This window comes from Perna viridis, chromosome 4 (genome assembly GCF_037379345.1).
Source record: "Perna viridis isolate PV_CMFRI_1.1 ecotype Kerala chromosome 4, ASM3737934v1, whole genome shotgun sequence".
Classification (NCBI taxonomy): Eukaryota; Metazoa; Mollusca; class Bivalvia; order Mytilida; family Mytilidae; genus Perna; species Perna viridis.
Window position 1 is genome coordinate 22767401 of NC_142448.1, and position 15444 is coordinate 22782844.

Sequence of the window (15444 nt, forward strand, 5' to 3'; positions counted from 1 at the left end):
ATTGATTGATCATGCGCACTTACATCAGGCAACCGATATCCTAGTAAATAATGGACGAATAAATTTGAGGATATCGACAGAAATCGAAACCATCTGCCTAAATATACTTCGAAATGGCTTTCGTTTCTTCGTTTGATTTAAAGAAGAGAGATTTTTTAACCATTTGAATAGGAGATTTTGTCAATATCTGATGAAAGTAAGATTTGGTAGAAGGTTTAAGATCAAATATATCGTAGATACGTCAAATCTTTTGTTTTCATTTTGGTATGCCATTTGTTGACTTGGTTAACAGATACTTTTGTCTGTTTTAGAATGGAACTAAGAGTTGGAAACAAGTATAGACTTGGGAGGAAAATAGGCAGTGGTTCATTTGGTGATATATATCTTGGTGAGTCATTTTTTGATGAATAATATAAAGACTTATCTGGAAATGTATTCAGTACTGACAGTACAGTATAAATTTTAGCAAATGATTTTGTCTTTGTCAGTTTAGTTCTTGTAAGACAGTTGTTATGATTTTTTCCAACGAAGATTAATGCACTCAAGTGGAAAAACACGATCTAAAATGACAATAGAAAGATCAGCTACCTAAGATGGTTGCTAATAAATGTTGTATGCTGCCTACAGAGACTAGAAATAAATGTTATTTCGCACATGGTTGCTCCTCTAAGATATATATAAAAGTTATGACCTGAGACCTTCTGTCTTACTGCAGAGTAGTGTTTGTGCATGCCCAATAATTACTTGCATGTGGAAAGTTCTGTTGTTCTACCCCAAGCACTACCTTGCAGAAGTTAATATCATGTATGCCCATAGACTAACCCACCATGAAGACAAAAGGGTGTGTTGGAATAGCAGAAATAGCCCTCTTGCAAATGTTAAAACTACTGGCATTTGCTAGATCATTTTACATTCAAATGAAAGGGGAAAATGAGGTCAGATGGTTGTCTTTCACACGATGGTTCTTTAACAAACTAAATCAATAGTAAAATATAAAAAAATGTTAAAAGCTGTCAAAAATTTTAGAAAGAAATAAACCTAGTCTAAGAAATTAATTCAGTGCTTTTTAATGAATTATTAACAACATGTATTTGGTTTTGATATTCTTTTCAGGTACTGATATATCAAATGGAGAAGAGGTCGCTATTAAATTAGAATGTGTGAAAACAAAGCATCCTCAGCTTCATATAGAAAGCAAAATATACCGTATGATGCAAGGGGGAGGTAAGTTGCTGTTTCAGAGTTAGAAATTTGAAGGAAAAAAAAGAATGCGAGATTTTTTCAGACAGACAGAAAATATGTATCTAAATAAAGGTAAAAAGTACAAAAAAACAAAGTAATCAGGAATGATACATGTACGGACTTATTTTTCAGTTGGAATTCCAACTATAAAATGGTGTGGGGCAGAGGGAGACTACAATGTTATGGTTATGGAATTACTAGGACCTAGCCTAGAAGATCTCTTCAATTTCTGTTCTCGGAAGTTCAGCTTAAAAACAGTATTATTACTGGCTGATCAGTTGGTAAGATTTTATTGCTCAAAGTTCTTGTTCAAAATCACAGTGCAAGATGATCAACTACACATGGTGACTAGCAATTTTACAAAATTTCAACCAAACCCAGTGAACATTTTTTTGAGGACTTACATTCACAAGTTTTCATGGTGTACCATATACAAATTCAGTTGAGTCCCAAAACTCCTATAAAACTTGTCAAATCCAAATGGTGGTGCAATATGATCAAATACATATTATGACTATTAATCCTACAAAATTTTAACAATCAAGTGAGCAGTTTCCGAGAGTTTCTACAAGTACATAATGTTCCCATTTAGTGAAGCATGTACAAATTTCAATTAAGCCCCATAACCCCTTCAAATTCATCAAATCAAAATGGTGTTAACATATAGTGACAACCATTCTACAAAATTTGAAAAAAAAAATGTTGGAGCGGTTTTTGGGTTTTTGGTCCTTCAAGATCAAAATACCTTATGTCACTGGTCTATCTCTGGTACTTCCCTGCTATTTCTGAACACTACACAAAAATGTAGTCCAAATGTAATTCCTTTTATATCATTTAATACCTCTTTTATAACAAGTAACAAGTATGTTTCTTGCAATTTATCAGCTCAATAATCTATTATATATGCAAATAAAAGTAAGATCTAGTCTTCATATCAACTCAAGATTTGATGGACTCCTTTTTGTCCTTGAAGGATATTTAGTAATAAATTTACATTTAGGGAATTAATTTCTTGCAGTTATGTGTCTGGAAGGATAAATTGTGTTAATTTATTTCATTTTAACACACTAATAAATTGTCCATCCTATCATTAAAAATATTTTACCATTTATAAACAGGAAGTGAAGAGCATTGATTTTAACAAAGTATAATTGGCGGGAAAATTCAAATTGATAAAAGTGTCTAGTTTTTTGAAAATCTTGTAGTAAGGAAATTATTTTCTTATAAAGCTGATATTGGTTTTATAAAGCATAATTGTTATGTAGGATAAATACTCTGTTAATATAGCTTTTGAATGTAAATGCACATTAACTTTTGGATAGATTTAAAATTTGGGAAATAGGTGAAATGGAACAAAATTTGAAATGGTGTGTGAAGTTGGATCAGTAGTATAGATTGACTTTCAGTTTATACATATTAAAAAATGACAGTTCTCAATAGTATTTAAAATTGCTATTTATTTTACTTATTTAACATCATATAATCTTTGAAATTTTGTTCAGTATTAACTTCATGCTACAAATTTCACAAGTCAAAAACTGCCAGTGCTATCAGCACTTTGATTTAGGAGTTGTGGCCACAATGTCAGGTGTAATAGACGGATGAACACCACTGTTTTAGTTGAAAATATTTATTGATATACATAACTGAGTTAAAGATAGTCAGGAATCCCATTTTCTTACTAATTTCTGGGTTTAACATGCTTTTTTAAAAGAAATTTCTGGATTTGCCCCTCGACACCACCACTGTGTCTCCCTTTCACTGTTTCAATCACATATTCTATTTACTTTCTGTTTAATGTGTTCTCCTTTTCTGATTGTGAGTTAAGGCCAAGTATGTTTCGAGACTAGGCCACATGCAGCCTCATGATATTGCTGGACATATACATGTGTTAACTGTTTGATAACAAGCAAGAAATGTGGAATACATTATGTATATACAGGGCTGAAGCTACTTTAGAAAAACACTTTTTTTAAGTTATAATATATGTGTTATATGATGGTACATGCATGCACACAATAGGCAAGCATTTTTTAATATGTTCATTTTCATTGAGATAAATGTCACATATTTTAAGCTACATACATGTATGTAAGTAACTAAATATTTTTGACAAAATGAAGTCAGCCTGCTGACTGAATGATAGACTTTGTTACATGTTATATTATTTCTATACTTCTACACACCCCCCTACTAAATTTATAACAGAAAAAATTATATATAACACAAAGATCAAACTAAATGATTTGTATTTTCTTCCGAATTTTTAATATTGATATAAGTTTACCCATAGAAACCACACGGCGACTTTGCACATTTCATAACGAAGTATGAATGATGAAACATCAATTATCATAAGCTGGAATGAAGAATGTTAATTCTGTATCCTGTCTCAAACAATTGTTAGGAAAAGTGTATAAAAGTACTTACTTGTAACCAAATATTTGATAGATTTTGAAGATTTTGACAATTTTATTTTCTCAAATGGAGCCATTTTTGATTTGATTTTTAGATAGTAGCTTCAAATTGAAAGAAATTTTGACACACACTACATGATGACATGCCGTCTCATTTTACATATTTTTTCCAGATCAGTAGGATTGAATATATTCATTCCAAAAATTTCATACACAGAGATGTGAAACCTGACAATTTTTTAATGGGACTTGGAAAGAAAGGAAATCTTGTGTATATCATAGACTTTGGTCTTGCCAAAAAGTACAGGGATGCTAGGACACATCAACATATTCCATACAGGGAAAACAAGAATCTCACTGGAACTGCTAGATATGCCAGTATAAACACACATTTAGGAATAGGTAATAATGTCCTTTCATCATATATATGCAACACTGTAGATATAAATTATAACTTTTAAAAACTATTCTTTAAACACCACTGGTAGCTAATATACATAGTGAAAAAGTTGCAAATAATATTTAATACCTGCAGGCTGGAGTATTTCAAAACTGTTTTTATTGATGAGTTACCATCAGATTCACAGGAGTTAGAAAAGTTTATCTAAAAATGCGAGTTCCAAGAATGTAGTCAACAAGTCTTCTCTTTAGTAATATTTTTCATTAGGTAATTTTACATTTCACCAGTAAAAAGAAGTTTGGAAATATGGAATGTGACCATAAGTCCAAAACTCTACCAAAGGGTTAAAATAAAACCAATTTGGAAGGCATTCAGTTCCTTTCAGTTTTACTTGATATCTTACTTACAGAACAAAGTAGAAGAGATGACATGGAATCATTAGGATATGTATTCATGTATTTCTTGAGAGGAAGTTTACCATGGCAAGGCCTGAAGGCAGCTACAAAGCGACAGAAGTATGAACGTATCAGTGAAAAGAAAATGTCTACTCCTATAGAGGAATTGTGTAAAGGCTTTCCTTGTAAGTATAAAGACTAGCTGGACATGCTACATGTACATTGTGTTTCTGTCCTTGACAATTTTTCTGTCAGTTTTCTCTGCAACTACTCATCACATTGGCTTGAAATTTTAACACACCTGAAAATTTGCTATAAGGTGGAATTTGTTTTACGAAAAATTCAACAACTTTCTATTTGAATGCCAAAGACTTTGTTTATTTAAGTAATTTAAACCACTCATTACTGAAGGGGAATCTGTATGTGTCTTAGGAACCATGGCTGTATAAATATGCTTGGAAATATTCAGTAGGCATGTGTATTGTGTATGGAATTTTAAAAAAGGCAATAGAATAAGGCAATCAGTTAAATAAGGTAATTTAATAACTTATCTTTCAGCTTAAACTAAACATGGGTCAGACAACAGTTTCAAAATTTGATTATTAATTTTGGAAATGTTTTTGATATATTTCAGCTGAATTCGCCACATACCTGAATGTCTGCAGATCTCTTCGGTTTGATGACAAACCAGATTATTCCTACCTACGGCAACTCTTCCGTAACTTGTTTCATCGTCAGGGATTTACATATGATTATGTGTTTGATTGGAACATGTTAAAGTTTGTGAGTAGTTGTTTTTTAGACAGACATCCATGTCAGAATGAAAATCTTTAGCTTAGTTAACGTCCATGTAGTTGTCATCAATTTCTTATAGTTTTTGGGGAGTCCTTTGTGATAAAGGGTAAGATATTGCTCTTGGGTTGTATTTTAATTAGACATTAGTTGCTGAGATTGTGGTCTTGTTGGATTTATCTTGATGACGACTTCATATATTTAGTGAGAGGAAAAAAAATCAGTATGTTAACACAGTAATATCATATGGAATAGCACCAAAACTTAAATATTTTCTTACAAAATTATGTTGGCTTGTGGGCTCTTTTTATATTCCATAAAACTTAAAACTATATACTACTGTACACTTGCTTGTTCAGAAATGAACTCAACTTAAAAACTGAAAATAACTGAACATAAAATGTGAAGTTTTGTTTCATTGGTGGTCAGAAGTACTGGTGTATTTTTAAATGATGGCAAATTTTTAACAAAAATTTCAGTCGTATAATTTGTGTCGTTAAATGAAATCATTATGGCATTAAGATTCTTATATCTTTAATAGGGTGGTCGTAACAATGATGATTCTGACAGGGGGAAAGTTGGTACCTCTGCCCGTCCAGTACATGGCACAGCTGGTGGTAGTCGAATGAGAAATGATCCTATGCCTGTTCCAGCAGCTACTCCACCTGGTGAATATAACAGTAAGTAAAAGAGAAAATAGAAGAATATACTTTTCACTCTTTTTGCATCTTTTTTATTTTTTATTTTTTGTAAAGTTCAATTGATTTTCTCAAAATAGTCAATTTTAAAAGCTGTAAATTTGCAAATATAGAGATAGTACTAATTGAATAAAATAGTTCTCAAGATTTGTTATGATTAAAATGATATAACAGCAGTTAAGAGAGTTAACTTCAGAGTATGGAATTGACCTTCCCTTGATAGAATGACCATAACCAGATAAATTTCCTCAGGTAGTTAACAAAACTAATGACAAAAAGACTAAAGCATTGTTACAGTAATTATCCAAGGCATCAATTAAAGGCATTTCTATCAAGAGAGGACCCTTCCTATTCTCTGAAGTTAATTATATTACTTGCTGTAAGAGGTAGTTTTGTATATGAAAGAGCGAATAAATGAGCAATAGATTGCATGTGGCAAAATAAACCAAATAGTGTTATGTACTTGACTTTCATCATCTAAAATAGGGTTGTTCCATTATTCTGGGAAGCACCAAGTATATAGATGTTTTGGTAAACTGAATAATATTTAATTAAAATGTTTTAAATATAATATTCCCTTCAAGTTTATGAATGGAACAGTCCTTTTTTTATTTCATACTACATCCATTGGTTACTAGATCATTCTTACAATAATTACTTGTGATATTTGCATGAAACATTACCTGTAAATTTATTTTGGGAAAAGGTAGTTAAAAGGCAACTAGTTTATGTAAATGTTAGTAACAATGACCCTTAGAATGCAGTTAATATGCTCTGAAAAAAAATTGTATAGAAAAATATTTTTATGAGATTCTCTTTATCTTTGCTCCTTTCTGTATACTCCTGCAGGAGACATCTTGTATAAAAAAGAATTCTTCTCTTTTTCATTTTCTCAAACTGTTAATGCTTAGATATTTTGACCTGTGTGCCAGAGGAGTTACTGTCAAATTTAGCATTTTATTTTGCTCAAATGATTTTTATGGAATTCCATCCCTTTACCTATGAAAATACACTTCCATAGACATGTTGTATAATTGAAATGGTGAGGAAGAGAAAACCTATGTTTTAGTCCACTAAAACATGTTGAAAGTGACACTATGATTGCAAAAAGAAATGAGATTATTTACTGTGTAAACTATAGTGAGAGAACATGAGAGGCTAAAGACCAGTTGACTTGTGGAAATTATATTTTCTGGTATGGTTCTTTATTTGGGCTATTTATGTAACTCTACAAGCCATTTTTATTAAAGAATTTTGTGTTGGTTTTGTGCTGTAATGATCCTGGATTTCAACAGGTTTATTTTGTCTTTATATGTTCAATTATTCTTGAATTTGCTGGTGTTCATCAGTATTTTTAAAATCACAAAGATGTTGTGGTCATATTTTTGATAGATTTCCTGATTGTGTGCTTTAATCCAGGCAAATGTATCAGTATACTTTAAGTTAAAAAAATATATGGATAGTATTTAGTCTTTGACTGGACTTGAGATGTCTGGCTCATAGCATGTGTGATTGGATTTGATGTTAGAATAGGTGGCATTTCCCACTGGATTTGGTTGGTGATGCATGGCTTTATTTTGGTATTAGGATGTCCTTGGTTTCATTAGCATGTAATCTTTTCTTTTCATTTCAGTCATCATTTCATAGCATGCTTTCTTTTATTTTGGCTTTTTTTGGTTTTGCATGTTTCATCCTTCTCTATCCTGGGTTGACAAGTCGGGACTAGTTCTGTCTTTTCCTCTATCTTAGATGTCCGTGGGTCAGCGCCACCTAGGACACGGGACAGGATGCCCACACGTTTATCTTTGTCAACAAGTCGGGCTGAAGCTACAGATGGTGATACAAGGCTTGCAACACCATCTTCTGGTGGACGGATAAGCTATAAAGGCTCAGGACTACCAATTCCAGTGGGAAATGACAGTGCAAAATTAAGGCGGATTATTCAGGACTCAAATAGAACACAACAGTTAAAACAAAAACCCTCTTAATATCATGAATCCATGTATTCATCAAAGCAATAAATAACTGTGGTAGACAATGTTGTGAATGTGATAAATAGGTATGAGAGAAGATTATAAGAAATTGTGGTCTGAATTCATCATTGATGTCTGTCATTTATCAGATTGTTTTGTGACTGTGAAAAAAGTGCTTGACTTTAATTTGTGGCAACTGCTGCAAGTTTTTTTTTCTGAATGATTAAGGTGCTACGAAAGAAAGCATTTATGTTGCTGCTCTATTTGGTTTGATTATTATTTTATTAATGCAAGAAACATATTAATGTAATGTTGTCAGCTGTAGGCAAAACAATTTGGTTGGTATTTGAATACTGTAGTTTTGTTTCATAAAACAACTGTTGCCCCCTCCTGAGGTACTCCTTGAGATAATCCACCTTAAAGAGTTTTCATTGGACTGAAGTCCTTGGGAATACAATACCTCTCATACAGATTTATTATGATTTCAACTCCAAATTATATAGAAAATTCATGATATTCAGATATGTTGTTAAATCCCCAATTCAAGACTTGGATGCTTGACTGGAAAGTTGCATATGGTTAGAAATTCCTTGACTTTCATTAAAAACTATTTTTCTTTAGCAATAATAGAAAATTTTAAGTTCTGAAGTTCAGAATGTTTGCCTACAAATTTATTCATCTCTTTTAAGTCTTACATTGATGGCCATAAAAGTTTTGCTTTATTTGTAATTTTGATGATTTGATTTATTGCATTTGTTGTTAATATATTTTGGGTATTGTGCTGTTCTGATGTAGACCAGTCTTTGTTTAAAAAGGTCGTATTTTCACCAAATGTATGATATGTGACAGTTGACAATACTGTGAAAAGTATGGGTTTTTTTTTGTTATAGAGTATGAGAAAGAAAAGTATTATGAGTGTGTGTGTCATCATCTCATGTTGGTTATTATAGCAATTTAAAATCAGGATCATTTTGTTTTTTGCCATCTGAATCTCATTGAAGGTCAATTGAGAGAGGTATGAATGAGTGGAGTAAAGATAACATTTGTATGAGAATCTTAGAATTGTTGTGAGGAAGTGTTATGCTAGGACATTTAGTATTAATTTTGTGCAATATTTATGGTTTTTGAAAGAGATAAGCTAGACAGTGGTAATAAATTCATAAAACTGCATTGACTTTGTTTAATTTTATCTTGAAGTAGGTTTCATCTAGATCAATAATCTCTATTTACATCATTGGGTGGTTTTGGCAGATCGACATTTTTGTTGTTTAATTTTTTCCCCTCATTGTATTTAAATATTTTTTAATTGACGTCAATACCTGTGATTACTGTCTGCATGCACAGGTATGAAATCATGATTCACTAGCAAAAAAACAAATTTATAAAATGTAAATTTGTGTAACTTTCTGTGATGGTGTATTAATACATACTTAAATTTCTCAATTCCTATGTTACTTATAGTCTTCAACTTCACTGGAATATTTGTATGGGTTTTTTTTGCAATTGTTTTTTTTTTTTTTTTTTTTAAATTATTTATTTTTTGTAAATTGGGTATTTTTGTTCTCTGGCCAAAAACACATGAAAATCATCCTGTATACAGTATTCTCACCTTCAAGAAAAAGTATATATATATAAGATTTGAGACCACTTTAGTAAGTAGATCATAGTATTATAGCCTAGAAACCCTAATAAAAAAATTAAATATGCATATGCGTATGATATTCTGTTAATTTATATGGCGCAAAATGTACCACAAAAAATAATTCCTCACAATGAAAGAATATGTTGTGTTTGCATAATAGCTACAAAAAATTAATATGTAAATTAGTATTCAATTAGTTCAAGACTATCAGATTACTATTTTTTATATGTTGATGAAGTTATTTTGTTTTATTGTTTACAGCTGACTCTCCCAGACCATACTCTAGGGAACGAGAAAGAAGAACTAGCACACGTCTCCATCGAGGCATTCCTACAGGTGCTGATATCCAAAGGGATGCTACAAGAATATCAACAGCCCCAATGCAGGCAGGTCTAACAGGTGTTAATTCAGCAATGAGGCGAGGTAGTGCATCCAAAGATGGTGATATGCCCGCAAGAACAGGCTCATCAAGGCATAACAGAAAGTAACAGTGCTGAATCAAAATTGTTGGACAGCAATGGTGCCAATTTTTCTCTGCGAAATGTGATATATTTGTGTCTAAATGAATCATTATTGTGTGCTAAGTTATAAATGTAAGTGAGTGCTTTCATTGTTAACATTGTTAAGATCTCTTCAGCAAGAAAACCCTTGCTGTACCATTGAAATAATCAAAGACAAACATTAAACATGTGATCATTGTAAACAACCATATTAAATTATCTGGGCTGCAATAGATATGCTTGTTTTCTTTTGTCAGTGAAATTCACTATTGTGATTTAAAGCAACTACATATACTGAGATAGGATCTATGTAAAAGTGTAAAATACTATGTTGTAGCTACACTTCTTACTCGTTCACAGTATTGATGTGGATTCAATAGTAGTATATTAAGTACTCTCGTCTTTGTGAAAATAGATAATCTGATACAAAACATGTAACCTGGTTTTAAATTTTGGCCTGCAAAATGTATCTGACCAAAAGCAATGATGAATGTCAGACAATATCATTTGATCCAGCAGAAATTTTTCTTTTTCTTCTTATCATTGTTAGGGAAAAATGTCAAAAGCTGTGGTTTGGTCTGATAGATCAAAAATCTTATTTTGCAAAGTCTGAATAATTATTTATTCATGTGAGGCCATTTTTCAAGGAGTTTTGTGATCATCCAAGAAAATTATGCCTTATGAAGTATTTGTGACAATCAGGTTCATTGAGAAAGGGTTAAGTGTAGATGATTAATTGCTTGTAACATGTAAAATTCATAAGGTAGTTACTTCTCTGGTAAATATTGACTACTATAAGTTTTAGATTCTGAAATTTCTGTTCGAAATGCCCATTATAAAATTATCTTATTACAATAATCAACAGTACAGAAACAAATAACTCTCATGTAATATTAACCTCATTCTAAAAACTTAACAGAAAGTGAGTAGATTAAATTTATATTGATGTTTGAGAGTTGAATGTTCTAATTTTTTTTTTATCGCTGATGGATGTTTTAAGCTTTTGAATGTCAATACTTTCAATGAATGGTTTATTACATATTTTATGCTGCTGTGTGATTCATCTTTTATCATATACATATATTTAACTTGTATGACTGGTGTATGTGGTGTTTCAAGAATGAATGAATTGTGTAATTGACTGTATAGAATAAATTAATTTCGAGAGGCTGGCTTTCTTCACAAATCTTTGGTTTATATACTAATTACATTGCAATGTATGTTGTAAAAATAAAACTTTTTTAGACCTGTGTTGGCTGCTTAGGTCTGTTTAAGAGTATCGTTAAATATTTTAAAATGAGAGTCTGTTATAGCCACTTGTGAGCATTTTGTTACTGCACACTAAGGGATTTTTTATTGATACTGTTATGCATAATGAGTTAAAGATCTTTAATAATAATTTTGTTTGTGTAATTTTGATAAGTTTTATTAGAAAAACTACGTAAATGATCACTCGAAATTTAAGATTTGGGAAAAATATCACAAATTTTAGGACATTTTTAATTCGAAATATTTTTTCTGAAACTCAGTCAAGGTATTTCAGGACTATACAAAACAATGATTCAAGTCTTCATTTTTTAGGAGGAAGTTTTAGTCATATTTCTCCTATTTTACACTACTGAAAATTTATGTTTTAGAATAATATGATTTGAAAGAAAAGTCTTAATTTCTTTTAAAACCATGTGTCTAATTTTCATTTACTGTTGTGGCAAACAAAACCATTTCAACCCTTAATCATTGCATTCATATCACATTGAGAAATCCACTAATGTTTTGTCACATGTCATGTTTGTAATTCACCATAATCACAAAATTGAAATATAGATTATAGTATGTGGTAGGGATAAGTACTGGTACATGGCTTTTTGGTGAATACATTTACATTTAGTACTAGGTGCCAAAATAAAAGATATTCTATCAGTAGCCTGTATTTTATCATTTCAGTTACTAACAATATTTTTAAAAAAAATTTATTTAAAGACAGTGTTACTTAAATGTGAAGTACTGTAAAACTTGAAATATAGGTTCTATCCGTATGTTATTAGTGTGATGACTTGAAAATGTATTCTAAATGGAGAGATAGATTTACTATGTTAAACAATTAATCACAATCAACATTCAGTGTTCAAATGTAGTAGAAACACTTTTGTAATATCAAGCTTTGCCCCTTGAAGCTCACTGCCTGTCTCAGCTCTTTTATAATTCAGCAGTTTATCTATTTGAAACAGTTGTACTTTTCTGAACACTTTGTAAGCATGTATTTTGCATGAATAATAAGGGGAAGATATCAGTGATAAAAACCAGACTGAAGTTAGTTCTTAAGCAGCATTTGAAAATTTCTCTATAAACAGTGTAGGATAGTGTAAGAATTAAGAAATGCATTTTCATAAAGTATGTATGTAATGACCATTTTATCCACTGTTTAACAGATGTAAATAATCAATTGTAAATATTAAAACTCATCATTTCTGTTATAGTGTATTTAATTCTGGTATTCAGCAAGTTGTGTTCTTAGACAAGAATATCTTTTTCAGTAGCCAAGAGTTCCGGTCTTGTTGGAGAGGGACAGGACTGAAACCCTTGTCTAGTGAGGATGAGGCAAGAATCACTATATTTGGTTCTCTCATAATTATGTGGTCAAATGTCATTAGTTTCATCTACAGCAGACTGATATTTCTCAGTTCTGAGGGTGAACTAGCGAATTTTCAATGGGAGGTAACGCATTTAGCTAGAGCTAGTCACTTTTAATCATTGACTAATCAGTTTAACCCAAAAAGATACAAAATTAGTCATTTTTCATATGATTTTCATTAAAATTTGGGAGAAGTGACCAGTGGTTTCAAAATCTTGGCTAAACCACTGGGTAATGGCCAGAAAATTGAAATGCAATTTGGTATTAGAAAGAAGCATAGAAAAGTGTATTTTCCATGAATATTTGATGTCGTCGTAATAACTTGAGTATAGTGCATATATCTATGATTTTTTTTCTACAAGGTACCGTATCATGTTCAGTAGACCATGGTTGATTTATATAGTCCCATCTTTTTAGACTGGTTGTAAGGTATGCTGGTGTAAGTTCAGTTTGTCTGTGACACTTCCATCATTTGCACTTCGCATAATAACTAAAAACTTCTGCCACTAGATTTATAAAATTTAGATGATATTTTCGATTTTTTTTCTGGCCTGCGATAGAAAGTAAGACATTGCTTTTCCAGCGTCAACATTAAAATTTTCGTGTTCCGTTTTACAATCATATTTGGTATGCATTACATGCATTACGTATTGGTTTCCTGCATTTGCTCCCATTATTTGGATTTCTTACTAGGTCTGTTTAACATGAACAACTTAGCTATGTACATGTATTTAGTGTCTAGTTGCAGATTAGCGTCACTAACAAAGCACTTCCATAGAAAAAAGAATGGATATGGTGAAACGTAACGAATCCAACAGTATAACCTAAATCCTTTCAGATATCACCGAAAGGTCTTCAACATGTGTAAACAATAAACCTAACACCATTAAACTCAATAATACATCCAATTTTCTATATGGATATCTTTCATGCATATGCCATTTTGCATTCACTATCAAATTTTGAGTAACAGCGACTTGGCGGGATATGTCTCGATTAACATTTCCCCCCGATTTTTCGTAGTAATGGAACTTCTTACGAAAATTTTTGGACTAAAAATCAAAAACCTTTCAGCAATGCACTGGAAACTTAAGTGAATTGTACTTTTAATCAATGTAAACGTTTCATTTTTATATATTTTTATCTTAATATTTAGTGTAATGAGATTGCATTCATGAAAAATGGATGTTTTTTAGACTCAAAAGTTCTACAAGAAAGGGCCAACAGGGGGTAAAATAGATGTTTATTTAAAATTTATATAGAAGGTATATTTCTCATTCAATTTTTGACAACTTTTTAAATTTGTTCCTTACAAAATATAGTGTTGAGAATATTTCACAGTTTTCAAATATAGCAATCCCAATCCATTGGTGTCAAAATGGGGTCACACCCTAAAAATAAACTTTTTTAAATTAGTTGTCCGATTTTGAATTTTGTTTGTTGGAGGAACCAGGAATTATGGAAATCCCTGCATGCATATTTTTCAATCAGATTTCATATGTCTCTTGCTGTTTTTGAGTTGACAAGGGACCAATTTAGAATTTTCCCATCAGAATCCTTCTGTAAGTACATGCTTGCATTTCAATATTTCTCTCTGTTGTTGAGTACCGGGTAACAAGGAGTCAAAGGGACCAAAACCGTCATCTTATGGAAGACAAGTGGAAATAAGTCTCTTCTTTCGAACTATCGTCCTATTGCCCTTCTAAGTCGCACTGGTGAGGTATTTGAGAGAGTAGCACACAAATACCTTTACAATTTTCTTGTTTCTAATTCACTGTTGTATCGGTTTCAGTCAGGTTTCATGGCTTGTCACAGTACAGTACACCAACTCATTGAGATCTACCACAATATCTGTGAATCACATAATAATAAATGCACTGTGTTCCGTGACATACCCAAAGCCTTCGATAAGGTATGACACAAGGAACTAATAGTAAAATTAAAATCGTATGGAATCGATGAACATGTGCCCATATGGCTACAGAGCTATTTGAATCAAATACGTCAACGCGAACGCAAGAGTTCCCCAAGGTTCGGTCTTGGGATATTTACTTTTCTTTAATCTCTGTATATGACATTGCCGATGATTTGGATAGCTTGGCAGGATTATTTGCCGATAGTAAATCATTTTGGTTGTCCGTCGCAGATATCAGTTGATGATACAAAATACGCGGAGCTCGAATCTTAAAAAAAAAACTACTGAAATGGTCTGAAAATTGGTTGAGAGATTTTAACAGAAAATTACTTTAAGTAAATTAAAAGGCTTTACTTTATATCATTACAAATGAACTTGAAAAAAAAGAAGTTTTTTTTTCTCAGTACTTCGCAGCTGCGGCTCTTAAGTCCTCGGGGATTATAAAATATGTAATACGCAGCTTCAGGAGAGATTGATGGATTGATTGATTGATTGTTGTGTTTTAAATGCCGTTTCGGCGACCAGTGCTATATCACGACAAGAACATTTAACAATGTGAGAAAATTAAAAGCAAGATCGAAGTCTCTTCATAAAATGATAAAATTAAAACAAAATGCTATCTACACATAAAAAGGTACGTAAAAGGGTTTCATGAGAGAGAAAGCACCCAGAGAGTTTGGCGACTACTCCATATGAAATCAAATGCTTCACATGGCGCAGTTTAATACGACCGCAGAGGTCGAACCTTGAACAGTTGGGGCAAGTATGGGTACTCCATTCAAACGATACAGCTTTGAATTATAATTACCCAGAATTGAAGCGGTCACTTTCGTTTTTG

The 15444-nt window shown here is 31.8% G+C and overlaps 1 protein-coding gene across 3 annotated transcripts; it reads left to right on the forward strand.

Annotated features, from left to right (window-relative positions):
- Positions 1-26: 26 nt before the first annotated feature.
- LOC148619359 (casein kinase I-like) lies at positions 27-12533 on the forward strand. 3 transcript variants are annotated; one of them, XM_088579171.1, is made up of 10 exons: positions 27-196; positions 312-388; positions 1114-1224; positions 1375-1523; positions 3833-4061; positions 4469-4639; positions 5089-5237; positions 5788-5926; positions 7694-7879; positions 9821-12533. In XM_088579171.1, exons 2-10 carry the CDS (start codon positions 313-315, stop codon positions 10045-10047), a joined length of 1437 nt encoding a protein of 478 aa, XP_088435297.1. In that variant the 5' UTR covers positions 27-196; position 312; the 3' UTR covers positions 10048-12533. The 3 variants fall into 3 exon arrangements, with proteins under 3 accessions (XP_088435297.1, XP_088435296.1, XP_088435295.1); XM_088579170.1 differs by lacking the exon at positions 7694-7879; XM_088579169.1 differs by lacking the exon at positions 9821-12533 and having other exon boundaries at positions 7694-9087.
- Positions 12534-15444: the final 2911 nt, after the last annotated feature.